Source organism: Theobroma cacao, chromosome 9, assembly GCF_000208745.1.
Source record: "Theobroma cacao cultivar B97-61/B2 chromosome 9, Criollo_cocoa_genome_V2, whole genome shotgun sequence".
Classification (NCBI taxonomy): domain Eukaryota; kingdom Viridiplantae; phylum Streptophyta; class Magnoliopsida; order Malvales; family Malvaceae; genus Theobroma; species Theobroma cacao.
Genome location: NC_030858.1, coordinates 745,840 through 761,256, shown reverse-complemented (window position 1 = coordinate 761,256; position 15,417 = coordinate 745,840). Strand labels below are relative to the sequence as shown.

The 15,417-nt window shown below is 36.4% G+C and overlaps 3 protein-coding genes across 7 annotated transcripts; 2 read left to right on the top strand and 1 right to left on the bottom strand.

Moving 5' to 3' along the window:
• On the top strand, positions 13-4,234 carry LOC18587699 (pentatricopeptide repeat-containing protein At4g31850, chloroplastic). The gene is made up of 2 exons (XM_007011644.2): positions 13-3,695; positions 3,799-4,234. Exon 1 carries the CDS (start codon positions 284-286, stop codon positions 3,620-3,622), a length of 3,339 nt encoding a protein of 1,112 aa, XP_007011706.2. The 5' UTR covers positions 13-283; the 3' UTR covers positions 3,623-3,695; positions 3,799-4,234.
• Positions 4,892-7,563, top strand: LOC18587698. Of its 3 annotated transcripts, none has more exons than XM_018127963.1 (5): positions 4,892-5,894; positions 6,298-6,368; positions 6,466-6,646; positions 6,733-7,278; positions 7,354-7,563. In XM_018127963.1, exons 1-4 carry the CDS (start codon positions 5,784-5,786, stop codon positions 6,886-6,888), a joined length of 519 nt encoding a protein of 172 aa, XP_017983452.1. In that variant the 5' UTR covers positions 4,892-5,783; the 3' UTR covers positions 6,889-7,278; positions 7,354-7,563. The 3 variants fall into 3 exon arrangements, with proteins under 3 accessions (XP_017983452.1, XP_017983453.1, XP_017983454.1); XM_018127965.1 differs by having other exon boundaries at positions 4,903-5,894; positions 6,745-7,278; XM_018127964.1 differs by lacking the exon at positions 7,354-7,563 and having other exon boundaries at positions 6,733-7,324.
• Positions 8,825-13,924, bottom strand: LOC18587697 (probable protein phosphatase 2C 60). 3 transcript variants are annotated; one of them, XM_018128112.1, is made up of 11 exons: positions 13,396-13,924; positions 12,860-12,982; positions 12,280-12,343; positions 11,755-11,863; positions 10,995-11,148; positions 10,496-10,621; positions 10,159-10,282; positions 9,815-9,891; positions 9,620-9,672; positions 9,391-9,445; positions 8,825-9,276 (listed from the first exon to the last, which is right to left on the bottom strand). In XM_018128112.1, exons 2-11 carry the CDS (start codon positions 12,974-12,976, stop codon positions 9,070-9,072), a joined length of 1,086 nt encoding a protein of 361 aa, XP_017983601.1. In that variant the 5' UTR covers positions 12,977-12,982; positions 13,396-13,924; the 3' UTR covers positions 8,825-9,069. The 3 variants fall into 3 exon arrangements, with proteins under 3 accessions (XP_017983601.1, XP_017983600.1, XP_017983602.1); XM_018128111.1 differs by having other exon boundaries at positions 13,483-13,924; XM_018128113.1 differs by lacking the exon at positions 9,620-9,672 and having other exon boundaries at positions 13,483-13,728.

The following is a 15,417-nucleotide window of genomic DNA, read 5'->3' as shown; positions in this document are numbered from 1 at the left end:
GATAATGCTAAAGTACCAAAAAAATCCGAAAGGGCTAAAATTTGCGGTCATTGAGTTCCTGTAAGTAAAGCCGATGAAAGTCTCTACGTGAAATATTAATCTAATTGTATCCAATCTCTCTCCCTCTCTCCAAGCAGATATTTTGGGTAAGCAAATGCCCTTTTCTCTATCTTAACGTTTTCATGTTCTTTCAAGGACAAAGCAACGAACAGCAGTTATGCAAAAAGTGACCCATCTCTGATTACTTGCTCATGATCATCGTTTTCTTGGTAATAACTCTTTCATGGCTGTTTTAATACTTTGCTCAATGACTGCTTGCTGCAATAGTCTCAGTTACAGTTGCATTTTAGCTGATAGTAAAGTTTCTGCTTTTAGCCATAAATATGTCTCCTGTGGAGGTAGAAAGAATGGAAATTTGGAGGTTTGGCCATATGGGTGTATGGTGAGTTGGAAGAAACGTAGAAAACAACGATTGGGTTTCTATGTGATGAAAAATTCATGTCAAATGGTGGTGGCAAATGGAAAATGCAAAAATAGTTTGTCTTCTGAGGAAGTTTTGAGAGTTCTCAAGTCGTTTACGGACACAAAATCTGCTCTTTCTTATTTTAAGTCAGTTGCAGAGTTGCCCAATGTTGTTCATACCACTGAAACTTGTAATCATATGCTTGAAGTCTTGAGAGCTCACAGAATGGTGGGGGCTATGTCTTTTGTGTTTGAATTTATGCAAAAGCAAATCATCAAGAGGGACTTGAATACATATTTGACTGTTTTTAAGGGTCTTGATATCAGAGGTGGTCTTCGGCAAGCACCATTTGGACTTGAGAGAATGAGAAATGCTGGGTTCGTTCTGAATGCATATTCATATAATGGGTTAATCCATTTGCTACTTCAATCTGGGTTTTCGAGGGAGGCTCTGGAGGTGTATAGAAGAATGGTCTCTGAAGGTCTAAAGCCTAGTCTTAAGACTTACTCAGCTCTCATGGTAGCGTCTGGGAAGAGAAGGGATATTGGAACAGTTATGGATTTGCTAGAAGAAATGGAGACTCTGGGATTGAAGCCAAACGTTTACACTTTTACAATATGCATTAGAGTGCTTGGTAGGGCTGGGAAAATCAATGAGGCATTTGGGATCTTGAAGAGAATGGATGATCTGGGGTGTGGGCCTGATGTTGTTACTTATACTGTTCTAATTGATGCTCTTTGTAATACTGGCAGACTTGATCAAGCCAAGGAAATATTCTTAAAGATGAAAGCTAGCAGCCATAAACCTGACAGAATAACCTACATTACTTTGTTGGACAAGTTTAGTGGCTGTGGAGACATAGACTTAGTTAAAGAATTTTGGAACGAAATGGAAGCTGATGGTTATGCTCCTGATGTGGTTACGTTCACCATACTTATTGAAGCTTTCTGCAAAGTCGGAAATTTAGATGAAGCTTTTGATATGTTGGAGGTCATGAGAAATCAAGGGATCTTGCCTAATCTTCACACTTACAACACATTAATTTGTGGACTATTGAGGGTAAATAGGGTTGATGAGGCATTTGAACTTTTTACTAATTTGGAATCTCTAGGCATTAAACCTACTGCTTATACATACATCCTTTTCATTAACTATTATGGAAAGTCTGGTGACCATGGCAAAGCTCTTGAGACCTTTGAGAAGATGAAGGCTAGAGGAATTGTTCCTAATGTTATTGCTTGCAATGCATCTTTGTATAGTCTTGCTGAAGCGGGAAGGCTTGGCGAAGCAAAAGCTATTTTTAATGGGCTTAAAAGTAGCGGGCTTGCTCCTGATTCTGTGACCTATAACATGATGATGAAGTGCTTGAGTAAAGTTGGGCAAATAGATGAAGCCATTAAGTTACTGTCTGAGATGCTGGAAGATCAGTGTGATCCTGATGTGATTATCATTAATTCTTTGATTGACATGCTTTTCAAGGCTGGCCGTGCAGATGAGGCATGGGAAATGTTTTACAGAATGAAGGACATGAAGCTTGCTCCTTCAGTTGTCACCTACAACACATTAATATCTGGGTTAGGGAAAGAGGGTCAAGTCCAAAAGGCAATTGAATTGTTTGGGAGTATGACCAGACATGGGTGTTCCCCTAACACAATAACTTTCAACACCCTCCTGGATTGCCTTTGCAAGAATGATGAGGTTGTTTTGGCTTTGAAAATGCTATATAAAATGATGACAAGGAATTGTAGTCCTGATGTTCGGACTTACAACACTGTTATTTATGGCTTTATTAAAGAAAACAGAGTTAAGGATGCAATTTGGGTCTTCCATCAGATGAAGAAGGTGCTTTACCCTGATTACGTGACTTTGTGCACCCTTCTTCCTGGTGTTGTAAAGGATGGGCAGATTATGGATGCGTTCAAGATTGCTCAGGACTTTGTTTATCAGGATGGGATTGATACAGACAGATCCTTTTGGGAAGATTTAATGGGTGGGATTTTGATGGAAGCTGGAATGGATAAAGCAGTTCTATTTGCTGAGACATTGGCAAGCAATAAGATCTGTAAGGATGACTCTATTTTGGTACCTCTGATTAGAAGTTTGTGTAGGCATAAGAAAGCTGTTCTTGCAAGAGATTTATTTGCAAAGTTCACCAAAAATATGGGGGTTATCTCAACACCAGGAGCATATAATTTGTTAATTGATGGGCTACTTGAAGTGGATATCACTGAAATGGCTTGGGACCTTTTCGAGGAGATGAAGAACATTGGTTGTTCTCCGGATGTTTCCACCTATAACTTGTTGCTTGATGCTTGCGGGAAGTCTGGGAGTATTGATAAACTTTTTGAAGTGTATGAAGAGATGATTTGTCGTGGATGCAAGCCTAATACTATAACTCAGAATATAGTCCTGTCTGGTCTTGTGAAATCGAACAACATAGACAAGGCTATGAATATGTATTATGATCTCATAAGTGGTGATTTCTCTCCAACTCCTTGTACATATGGGCCTCTTATAGATGGACTTCTGAAATTGGGAAGACTTGAGGAAGCAAAGCAATTGTTTGAGGAGATGGTAGACTACGGATGCAAAGCTAACTGTGCTATTTATAATATTCTTATGAATGGATATGGAAAAACAGGTGATGTGGATGCCGCTTGTGAGTTATTTAAAAGGATGGTTAAGGAGGGGATAAGACCAGACTTGAAGTCGTACACTATTCTCGTAGATTGCCTCTGCTTGGTGGGAAGAGTAGATGATGCTATGCACTATTTTGAGGAACTGAAGTTAACTGGCCTTGATCCTGACTTGGTATCTTATAACCTTATGATTAATGGGCTTGGAAGGTCAGGTAGGGTAGAGGAAGCTCTCTCCCTTTTTGACGAAATGCGGAGTAGGGGTATAAGTCCTGATCTTTACACTTACAATTCCCTAATACTCAATCTGGGGACTGTTGGAATGGTGGAGCAAGCAGGGAAGTTTTACGAAGAACTACAACTAATGGGTCTTGAGCCCAATGTATACACCTATAATGCTCTAATTCGAGGGTACAGTGTGTCTGGAAACCCTGACCATGCCTATGCAGTCTACAAACAGATGATGGTTGGGGGCTGCAGCCCAAACAGGGGAACATTTGCACAGCTTCCTAATCAATCTTGAAAGTTGAAATGTCTAGATGCTTATATGTTAATGTTATACATGGCTGCTGATCTCTGCATACAAAGTGTAATGGGTAATTCCCTTTTTCTACTCTTCTCGTACAGATTCCAAAAATTATTGCAAATTTGACAATTTGATGTCAGAGTCACTAATTAAGTTCCTTTTATCTATGTCAGGCTTGGTTAGTCTTGCTGATGATTTGCCTAATGACAACCCCACTAGTAGCCTGACATCTTCAGCTTCAATTGTGTAATAAATTAATGATGATTTTGCTCATCCTGGCTATGGATGTGCCAGCATTTTAGCAGTTAAGATTTTGGAATTTATGTTAGCTGGGGCAGTTTGAGCTGTGCTTGATGCTTCCATTCAAGTTGCAAGAAAGGTGCATTTGAAGGTTATATGCTATTGTCCTCGAGACTGTGAATATTCCGTGTACATCATGTATGTAAGATTTTGTGATGTAATACAATGATTTCATTAGGTGTAGATGCCTTTGGCCTACATTGTCCTTCGATGTAAAAAGAGAAGAAAAGTATAGATCATACTGTTATTTGTCAAATATGTATATGTAAAATATTATTATCAATAAATTCTCTTGGGCTTTTTGAGGCATCTGTCTTGCTAAGTTCATCTTCATGTATAAAAATCTAGTGAAGGGGTTTGATGTCAATTTCTAGGGCTGTGACCTCCAGCTACCCTCTCTTGCATCTAGAGAGCTATAGAAGATATGGGGTTTCGGAGTCATTCAGTTCAAACCCAACTTTCTCTATGATTGCTGCAAGCTGCAGGCATTGGACAACTAACCAGATGCCTTGTTTCTTGGTATCGTTCTTTCTGTCTCTCAACAAAGTAAAACCCATTATTTGCTAACTTACCAGGGACAATGGAATGTTATTATAGTAAGAAAAGATATAAGGTGTTGGCTTTATCTGTTAAGGTCCCTAATTTAAGAAAGTTTTTTTTCCATTGAATGCAGTTGAATTGTGTTTTCATCCTGGTACGGAGTTTTTCTTAAAGTGAAACATATGCCGAATTTCTCTGAATCTCTCAGAGAAAAACGAAACATTCTTGCACGTGACGCGGGAGCAGGAGATTGGATGATGGGACCATGACATTACAAAAATCAAAGTCATAGTACAATATAAAAGAAAAGAAATGATTTGGTAATTATGACGGGTTTCAAGGCCAAAAGCAAGGAGGATATATTGGTAAATTTGAAGGGGATGCTGTAGCTGTAGCCTATGCAACAACAACACAACACACCACCATTTTAAGCCATGTGAAGGTTCTGTCTTTGGCAACAACTGAAACCCCATCAAAACAAACAGTAGCCATTTATCTCCTGCCTTTTCTGCTTCCATACCCAAATATCCTCCAAAAACAAAAATCTTTCTCTGTCTAAAATGGCCCAGCTTTGGACCAAAATTTATGTACAGCACAAGAGAACAACAAAAACCAACACAAAATCCACCCTCACCCTTCTCACAAATAAAAATAAAAAGGGGAATAAAAAGGAAACATGGAAAGCTAAGCTAAGACAGATAGAGAGAAGGAAAGATGGATAGGTGGATAGATATGTCTTCAATTGTCCTCCAACCACAGAGCTCCCTCTCCAAAACAAAAAAAAAAAACTTAATTTCCCACATTTACCCTTTTCTTCTCTGTATCCCATCTTTCATCACTCGGTTCAACTCAAACTCTTTCCCCGTTCTTCATGGGCCTTTTCGGGTTCTCACATTCTCCAACCAGTTTCAGGGAAAGAGAATACCAGATACACCACAACTTTCTCTTTCCTCCTCTCCTTATAATTATTACCTTTTTTTGTTTTTCTTCCTTTCTCGGCCCCTTTTTTTCTTCCTCTAGAATCCCAATTCGTATCTCCCTTATCTGGCTCAATTCTGGATTATTTTGCGTCTTTGCTTTGTCTCCAAGTTTTGGTTTTGGTACTGTCAAGAAGCCAATAAAAACAAGGGCTTTTTTGGGTTCTCGGATTTTTTTTTTTTTATCTTTTCTTCTCCTAATTGGAATTGGAGATTGTTTTCTGGATTATATATTTTAGGGAAAAAGATGATTTTTTTGCAAAGGTAGAACCTCCTCTTAGTTTTATTCAAAATTTCTGATAAGTTTTTATTATTGGGGTCTCTCAATTTTGATAGTTAAGATGAAAAGGGCTTCTCTCAATTCTCGTCAGCGATACAACTCTGTTGTTGAGGAAGATAAGGCTAGATTGAAGCATCAAAACCTACTGCAGGAGTTCTTGGAATTGCAAAAGGTTAGCCCTTTGCCTCAATTACTCTGTTGTGTTATGCTATGTGAATTGTGATTGACCAGGCTGCATTCTTTTGATCATCAAACAGTTCCTTTATTATCAAAATCCTAGTCCCTAGTTTCTTGTGGTGATGTAGATTGTAGAGTATTGATGTTGAGATTGCTTTTCCCCAAAGTTTAGTTTCTTGGTCCAACTAAAGTAAGATAGAATTTCGCTAGTTGTTTTTATGTTTCAGTTCCTAGTAGATGATTTATTAAGCGAGTTGTGTTAGATCAGTTGATAGAAACTTAATTCACACTGAATTTACAAAATGAGTATTTATAGGTTTACATGTCCAGTTATAATGATTCTGACTGTTATGTGTGCTGGGGTTAGCAATTAATTCTTTTATGTCAATCACTACTAGGAATTTGTTTCGAAGAAGAAGAAGTTGCAGACAGTGAACCAGAAGCGAGAAACCCTTTTGGCTGAAGTTCGGTATGATATCTATTTTCCAAATTTGCTTGGATTCTTGCATGTTTGATCAAGAAGAAAGCTCATTAGCCTGATCATTTTCTTTTCTGCTGAATTCTAGATTCTTAAGACAGAGGTTCAGCTATTTATCAATGATCAAGTCTCAAGAAAATGAACTACAGCAAGGTTCCGTTCAATCTCAGAATCCATACGTGCAAAGCAAAATGATTGCTAAGGATCATGGCATCAAAGAAGCTGTTGGGAGCAAACCATGTTCTCTTCCAAACTTAGACCCGAATGTGGTAATCAATTTGAAATATAAAGATTTAGAATTGAAGACATGCTTTTTGTGCTGTTATCTGTTGACATATTGGTATTCATTGACTAGTTTCACTTGCAGGTTCATGAAGAAGGGGATGGGAGAAGTCAAGTAGATGTTCAAGCATCATTGAGAAAGGAGAAGCGTGAAAACTGTTTGATTAATGGCAAAAGAGTTGGGAAGAAGAAAATTTCATGGCAAGATCAGGTGGCTTTGAAGGTCTAAAGCATAATAAGTAATCTCTTCGTACACAGTTTAGCAGTTAACTGAGGTGGGGGGACGGGACTTAACTGTCTCCATGAAGAACCTTTCATTGACATTGCTGCAGATTAGTGCTATCATTGTCTTACACTTCTTTATTCACTATAAACTGTAAATTGGGGCAAATTTGCCCATTTTAGCATATATGAATATAATGAATCATTGCTCACTCGTCTGACAAATGGTAGTCTTCCTCTCTCTAATTTGACAGTCTTTCTGCTTGGTGCATTATTTGACAGGCAAAAACCTGGAATAAGTTTATAGTTTATGGTGAACTGTGAGAAATATGTTTTGAAGTGCAACTGAGTAGTCTGGAATGATGACTTGAGAAGTGGCTGATCTTCAACCAAACTAGTTAGTCAAGCTATATGAGTAACTTTTGGTCAAATTGTCACTGTTGCTTTTCATCCTTTTCTATTAAATTTACAGAATATGTGCACATTTTATTTGTTTGCATTGGAGATTCTTGTCCTCAAACACTGAATGCCAGGTGGTTCTTTGACTACAAATACAGCAGATGATGCCAAAGAGTTGAGACTTAAAAATCTTTAATCTTGAAGTTATTCTGTAATTATGAAGTTCATTTGAGACAGTGATGAAACACATTGGGAATGCCAACTCAACTTACTTTTTTATTCACTTATAATACTTTATCCTTGGAGGTTAAAGTGCCCCACGGATCCTTGTATTATAATGTTTTCATCAATTTGGGATAGAGGTTTAGTCACTCTATCCCAAGATTGGTCAATTTAGGACATTTTTCACAGGCAATCAAACATATATGATTTAGAAGAAAGTTGTGTCACCACTTTGATCATTGAGGAGTGGATCAAGAATAGATATGTTTGTTGCTTTGCTCAATAATGGCAGCAGATGCCATTCTTCATTATACTTTCATCGGAGAAAAATAGATTATGGTGAAGATGTAAAATATGGGAGATACTTGTATTGTAAGTTGTAGCACAACTTACAATCTAATAAATCTAAGGCACATAAATATCAAATAAACACATAAATGTCTTAAGAACAAACAATTTTACCTAAAATAGATAATTTCTTTTTTGTTTTTTTGAAAGTTAAAATAGATCATTTCTATGCATAAACATATCTATGTATTTTTTTTAAAAGCATTAACAAACCAATGAGCATACCCATCTATAATATATGTGATATAATAACCTGCTATTCTTCTCATCATTTTTCACTATTATAGAAATATATAAGTATGTATTATTTTCTTCTAGAGCAAAATTAAATTTAATATCATGCTAAAATGCTTAAAAAATGCACAAACCCAAAGGAAAGGAGCCCAAGAGCCCTCATACCTTGATTGGGCTCAGATTGACCCAAGGGATTTGGGCAGGCGGCCTGAAGCTTGGCCCGTTTCACTGAGCACTATTTAAGCGCTGCCGTGGTTGGTTTATTTTTATGCTTATTTCGTCGACGCCATTGACGTTGCAGACGTCTATTCCTCGTCTCCTCCACCTTGTCCGCCGTTCATCTGAATCATCTACTCGTTCAACAGATCCTTCCAAGACTAATACTCAACGCCGTCGCTTTTCTTATTCCGAATCAGACGATTTTGCTAAGACTAATGCATATCTTCAATTCAGTTATATCCGTGAAGAAAAAAGCAAAAATTTCAATGACCGGGAGAGCAACCGAGCCAACTGGAGGAACCGGAAGAAGCACGGCGGAGGAATCGTCTGAGGATAATGGATCTGAATCGTTTTGAATGTTTATAGTTTTCAATGCTTAGGACCTACTGTTTCTTTGATGCTTGAGCTGTTTGGTTATGAATTTCACGAAGTTAAATTCTCGTGCATACATACTGAAATGGCATCTCTATGCCATTATCACAGTTTTCGTAGCTTGAATGGCTATTAATATATGCTGTGTATGAGGTTCAACAGATCTAAGATAAACACCTGTTAATCGGATCCAAAAACATTACATAATTGATTTCTACTGTACTTGTGATTCCTAAAATTTTACCATTAAATGGAAGAAAGAAGAGGAGAAACAAAAGGCATATATTTTTTTTTATCTTAGTATGTCATCAATGCATTCCTTCTCTAAGCCCTCTACAAATGCATAGAGAATCAAGATAACAAAGGGTCCTCGAGTCTTCTTCAACAGTTGCAGCTACTTTCCTTGACTTGCCTCTGGTTTGGATTCAGTGTCAACCGGATTTGAATGCGAGGATTGCTCGTCTGCAGACGAGGCAGACTTGATTGGTTTCTTGAACTGAACCAGGATCATGGTCATATTGTCGCAACCCTCACCGGTGGCTGTTGACGGTGCTAAACACCTATCGAGTACCCTCTCACAAACAACAGAAAGCTTGCTTTCCTGCATTGCATGCAAGAGTTCGTACTAAGGATGCAAACATAAAAAAAAGATAGAGCACAGAAGGACCCTGAACTCAATTGACCTATCAAAAGTTTGAGAGGCTTATGTACATACTGATTTTAGTTGTTCATGAATAAAATCTACTAGCGTCTGACTGGACATGCAATCCCTGAAACATAATAAATTCAAAATCGAGAAGGCGTTAGATACTAAAGTCAACATCGAAATCTAGTCAGAGTGAACCATGAAGAGTATAACTAATCAACTAGATAAAGTTTTGAAGTGAAGTATATAAAGCTCTAATTCTAATATAATCTACAAGGAAAAGGCAATAGATAAATACCATATTCCATCACATGCCAGAACAATAAAATCATCATCATCACAGAGCTCGACCTAATTGAAAATTAGTAAGGTGTAGAAGTTTAGATGCTGCAAGCTCCAAAGATTTTTAGGTTTGCTACGCAGATATTAAAGCAAAAGTGGAAATTTAATAGTATAGTGATGTGGTCACATTGCTGACAGAGAATATACTTACAGTGTTTATATCTGGATTTGCAGTGACAATTTGCTTTTCGGCAGGCAAAAACTTATTCTGCTTGAATTCCATGTCACCTGCAGGACAAGGAATCAATAGATTATAAGTACAGGTCTCCACCTCTCTCTCCCTCCATTTCTCTCCCATCTATCCATAAACATATTAGATGTAGATGGATGAATAATTTTAGATAGGAAATTATAGATGTATAGAAATGTTATTCAATAGATTAAGGATATGTTATAGCACTTTGTGCCCAATAGCATATGTCTCTCTTTAGGAAATTCTAAGTTCAATTCATAGTTCTTTTTGCTTCTAAATATCAAGCAGGAAGGTAAAATAACCAATAGCTCTGGCGAGATTCAAACTGCCATTGACACGTCCTGCATGTATAAAACCACCCGCTTTTAAAATCCTTTCTTTCTCTGCCTCAAGATCAGGTTTGTGATCTCTAGACAGATTGTATGCCTGCAAAAACGAAGTTATATAAGAACAAATAAAAGAGATCAGTTATTCAGAAAGAAACGAATACTTCCTACAATGACACTTATGTTGAACGTCCATAGTTCGAAGTACAATAGCCAGTTCATCCACCAATAATTAAAATGGATTAACAAATCTCCATTTTAGAATATAATTGAAAGGAAACTAGCTAATTACATCCCACTAATAGAATATTACCTGACCCTTCCTAGATATCACACAACGAGAATCACCAGCATTTGCAACAAGAAGTTGGTTGTTTCTTAAAATTGCAACACAGGCTGTGCACCCAGAAGTTGGTCCAGAAAAGTCAGAATGAGGGCCCTGATTGCAATTTCAAAAAGCCATATAAATTATACATACAAATTGTCGCAACGAAAAAAAAAAGTGTCTCAATTGTACAAACAAATCAATTAATGCAGGAAAATTGTGGATGGATAATATAATTATGCATTCACAGACAAAACCCAGCTTGCACATTTATGATCCCTGCCCCAACCCAAAAAGGAAAGTGCAGAGTAAGATGTTAAAGTTCAAGATAGAAATATATTCTCCACCATCTGCGCTATATAATTTGCATAGAAACACCTCATCAGCTAAGAGTTAACATGTAGCAATGCAAGTTCCATTATTCTTCTTGTTCTTGGTTTCCTTCATGGTTTGTGGCAAACATCAAATTTCTGTCTATCATAAGTACCTCCTCAAAGGCCCAATCATCAACTTGGTCATTACCATCACCACTCCTCGGAGACCATATTAATCCTTCTATCATGCCAGTAAACTTGTTTATTTTATCACCCAAGATGGATAATTCTCTCCATCCTCTTTGTCCACGCATCATCTCATCCATTCTGCACTAAAATGTAACTCAAGTTGGAAACACATGAAATGAACAATGGGAAAAAGCATTTAGCCACTAAAAGAGGGGAAAGGAAGATGGGCAATGGAAGCACTATCATTTGTAATAAATTTGTCCTTTTATCTCCAGTCAAAGATTTGGAAAAGCATTTTGATCTTGCTGAAAGGAAGCATTACAAACCCTTCAACTCTAACTAGCTAACAATTATTGAAGAAGAGGAAATTATGAGATCTATAAACTTGGTGATGTATGAGAGTTTAAGTCCAATGTTTAACCAAAAAAGATATTATTAAGATTGCATCAGAAAACCAACAGCAGTCTGAAACCAGTGGCACCAGTTGTGTCAATTTACAGCTATTCAAGCGACTAAAACTATAATAATGGCATATAGAGATGCTATTTCACCATGTATGCCAGGAGAATTTAACTTTGTGAAATTCATAACTAGATATTACCAGCCCTACAAAGGGAATAAAAGGAAAATTCACTCTCAAACTTCAAGTATCAAAGAACTGATCATTATTGCTTTGTTGACTCCCACACTAATGAAAAGATAGTGAAGAAGGAAAAAAAACCTCAAGTAATCAAATTAAATAACCTGAAAAATGCTCTCTGAACTGATATCCCTATGTCCCCAGCTGAATATGCTTCATGCTTGAGAACCTGCTGGTGAAGATATTTGGCACAGAATTTTGCAACCACCTTGCCTGCAGGTTATGGATTTGTATTAGTTGCAGAAACCTACACAGTAGCCAATACTAAGACACTTAATCATATTTCTTAACAGCTTGATGCTATTCCTAGAGTGACTTATGAAAGTAGCCACTTAGTATCAAAAGAAAGCACATTGCAAACAGGAAAAATGAGAACCCTTTAAAGAGAAAAATTAAAGATTCCTAAGCATTCACTGACACCAAAGTGAATTCCCTAAACATCTCAACAGAATCAGTTATAAAGAAAAGGCTTCAATATTCTTCAGTTGGTTCAAGTTCTAAAAGGGAAAAGACATAGGTAAATGAATGGGAAGCAAGACAACCTCAACTTTGAATAGTGTACACAAATGAAAACCTGTATAAGGAACTGAAATCAATCATCACAAATACCTGAACCATCCAAGTCTTACCTCCATGACCATCATAAACACCAAAGAATGAAGTAGAAGCATCCAGATCAGGATATGCAGCATGCTAACAAAACAAATAATAACTGTAACTAGATATCCACAATATAAAAGAATTACGAATTTGAAAGAAATATAAGATAATGTATATAACATAAGGTAGACAAATGGCAAAACAATTCCTATTACAAAATTGACAAGAATAAAAAACTTCGAGAGGAAGAGGGAGGAAAGACATGTAAAGAAGATGGAGTCAGAGTCCACTCTGTTTGCATTTCTAAGTAGAGAGTATCACAAGTAGGAAGAGTCAGATGTCAATGACCAAAGAAGTTGATGGTACAATAATATATAAGCTGTAAATGACAAATGAATTTTAACAGAGATTCTAGTTCATATTTGACATGTGTTTTTGCGGTTGGAACGGGTAATGAAAATGTGCAAAGGCAGGGGTATTGTAAAAGACTAAATAAATTTTACCCAAATCTTCCTAGCAACTCATTGCTAGAATTATATATATATATAATATTTATTTATTTATAGTTCAATCCATGAGAATTCGATGTATATATCATTTGTTACTCACAGCATCTTCCATATTTGCACGCCATCCTTGCATGGATGATAGACCATATCTAACCCTGTCATTCTCGCCATCTTCTGAGGATTTCTCAGTTTTTGGGGTGCTGAGATATATACCCATCTATGTCTGCAATTGAATGAATGACGTTATGTCAGCTTATAGAACTCAAGAGCATTCAAAACAACACGTTGTTTTATTGATCTCCCCAAGTTCTGCAGCTCTAAAAATTCAGAACCAATAGCTATGTTGATGAAACATATATGAAAAACCGATCTGTTAATTCAGACATTGCCAAGTACATCTAACAGTAACCAGACAAGCTCGTTTCTAATAAGAGAAATAAAAGAAACTCCTATGCTAATTCAAAACTGAATCTTAAACAAGACCCAGATCCTAAATTGAATGCTAAGACTAAAAAAGGCATAAAATTCACACGTAAAAAAACTAGGCAATAAACTAAAGATCACTGCTTTGCTAAGATCAAATCAAGGTAAAACAACTAAACTACTGTCAATAACAAGAGGAACCCAGATGCTAACTTGATAGATAAAGATCGAGGAGCACAAGATCCAAAAGAGAAAAAGTTTAGAGAAATGGATGCTTTATAGAGTTTTAAGCGTCCTTACATGCCCAGCTGGAAATCTATAAAGGAACAAGACACTGGGGGCGAAGTGTTACAATCAGGAAATATGTTACAAGTATCAGAAATGGAGTCTTTTCCAAAAACTAACAAGAACCCAGGAGAATTTTCTCGGAATCTGGACGGGAAAACAAGGAACTTTGGGGTGACAGAAGCAGAAACATTGAAGAAAAGGACAGACAAACAGAGAAAGAGAAAAAGTAGACAAGAGAAGAGAGAGAGAATTTTTAATAAAAATCAATTCTTTTGAGATCAAGGGCGTTGCTTTGCTTGCTTGCTGGCGACTGTTGGGACTCTTGAGGGCATTTTCAACTTTTCCATTGCTCCCTGCCTTCTCTTTGACAGTTGGGTTGGCTTTGCTTGCTAATCCTCGATTTTACTGCGGAGGGAAGGATAGACTTCAAGTCTTCCAAACTTCAAACTTCAAAGTATGCGTTCCATGTTGCTGTCCTAAGAAAGTAACATATTCCTGTTCAACATTTGAACATGACAAAGATATTTTCTTCAGTGAAAGGGTAATCAATCTGATCACTTTCTTAACCATACATTTACCCAATCTCTAATCTTAGTAGTAATTAATGGTTTGCTAATCCAATCATGATTTCTTATGTTCTGATTGTGAGGGAAGAGAAGGTAGAACAAAAACATACCTACCACAAGTACAACACATTTATTTCTTTGATATGCAAATATGGATTTTTCATTATTTATTTCAATTAAATATAAATGTTTCTATATATTTTTATAATCATATTATATATTTTCAGTGTCGGCAAAATTATGACAAAAAATGAATATATGTGTAAATTTTAGCTTTATCTATTGGTTTGTAGGACAAAAAGTTCATGCATTCCACCAAAGGAAATGTTGTCTCTGTGGAAAAAAGGAAAAAAAAAATGTCATTGTCACCAAAGGGTTGAAAATTCTTGTTCCCAAGCTGGATATTTTTTTGAGAGGAGCCCACAGATTTTGTTAAGCTAGTTGATAATCATGGAACTCAAGATTCAATTAAATTGAATAGATTCTAAATTTATTATTTAAAAATAAAAGTCGAGTTTTAGTTTGAATTTATGAAAAAAATATCAAACGAGACATTAATTATTAAAAAAAAATTTATTCATTTTATTATTTTTGATCGATATTAGATATTTTATAAACTAACACAAGAAGTGAGTTTCGTTCTTTTATTATCTTAAAAAAAATAAAAAAATAAAATACTAAATCTTAATTAAGCCTTAAAACCTTGCTATTATGGGAAAGATAGGGGGATCTACTTTAGTAAAGTTTGTGTTTTCACAACCACAGCTTTTGCTGTTATTCCTGAATAATTAAAACAGACAAGAATATGATAAAATACATGATCATGTCAGAAAGAAAGTCGTCAGATTATTTGACTAAAAAATGGGAATCACCAGATTGAACCCAAATCCTGTACATTGAACCTAGAATCTGCAGGAACAGATATTAAAGTAATGATCCATCAACAACAAATAATAATAATGGGGTGGCCAAAGGGGTACCTCAAATCTTGCAAAGTCTTTTTGTTGAAGATAGATTAAAACAATGATATCATATCTCGAGGACAGCTGATTGCTTAAGCAAAATCGACCTGTCTCCAATCAAAATCAGATGTCCATTGGATTAGATACATGTGACACGTAATCTTGGTGTAACCCATCATCAATTTTTTTGATATTTTTCTTTATATAGTTTTCGTAACATAACATTTCCTGCACTATGGAAGTAGAAGATTGGCATGGGTTTAATCAGTTGAATTGCATGGTCGAGAAGCCTAGCACCTGTGGAAAGATCAATCGTGCGCCCATTGTGGTCTAACTACAAGGCAACCCCAAAGTTTGTTTCCCAATTCGATCAAAGAACTGCCGACTTTCTTGTATGTTTGAGTATATCTGAATAGCCT

What these genes read in the sequence shown, in the direction of transcription:
- LOC18587698 (XM_018127963.1), top strand. Translation starts at nt 5,784, where the DNA reads ATGAAAAGGGCTTCTCTCAATTCTCGTCAGCGATACAACTCTGTTGTT. An exon ending in AGTTCTTGGAATTGCAAAAG is followed by an intron (nt 5,895 to 6,297) that starts GTTAGCCCTTTG and finishes AATCACTACTAG; the next exon opens with GAATTTGTTTCGAAGAAGAA. An exon ending in CAAACTTAGACCCGAATGTG is followed by an intron (nt 6,647 to 6,732) that starts GTAATCAATTTG and finishes TTCATTGACTAG; the next exon opens with TTTCACTTGCAGGTTCATGA.
- LOC18587699 (XM_007011644.2), top strand. Translation starts at nt 284, where the DNA reads ATGGCTGTTTTAATACTTTGCTCAATGACTGCTTGCTGCAATAGTCTC.
- LOC18587697 (XM_018128112.1), bottom strand. Translation starts at nt 12,976, where the DNA reads ATGGGTATATATCTCAGCACCCCAAAAACTGAGAAATCCTCAGAAGAT. An exon ending in GAATCTCGCCAGAGCTATTG is followed by an intron (nt 9,892 to 10,158) that starts GTTATTTTACCT and finishes CTTGTCCTGCAG; the next exon opens with GTGACATGGAATTCAAGCAG. An exon ending in CAAATCCAGATATAAACACT is followed by an intron (nt 9,673 to 9,814) that starts GTAAGTATATTC and finishes ATTTTCAATTAG; the next exon opens with GTCGAGCTCTGTGATGATGA.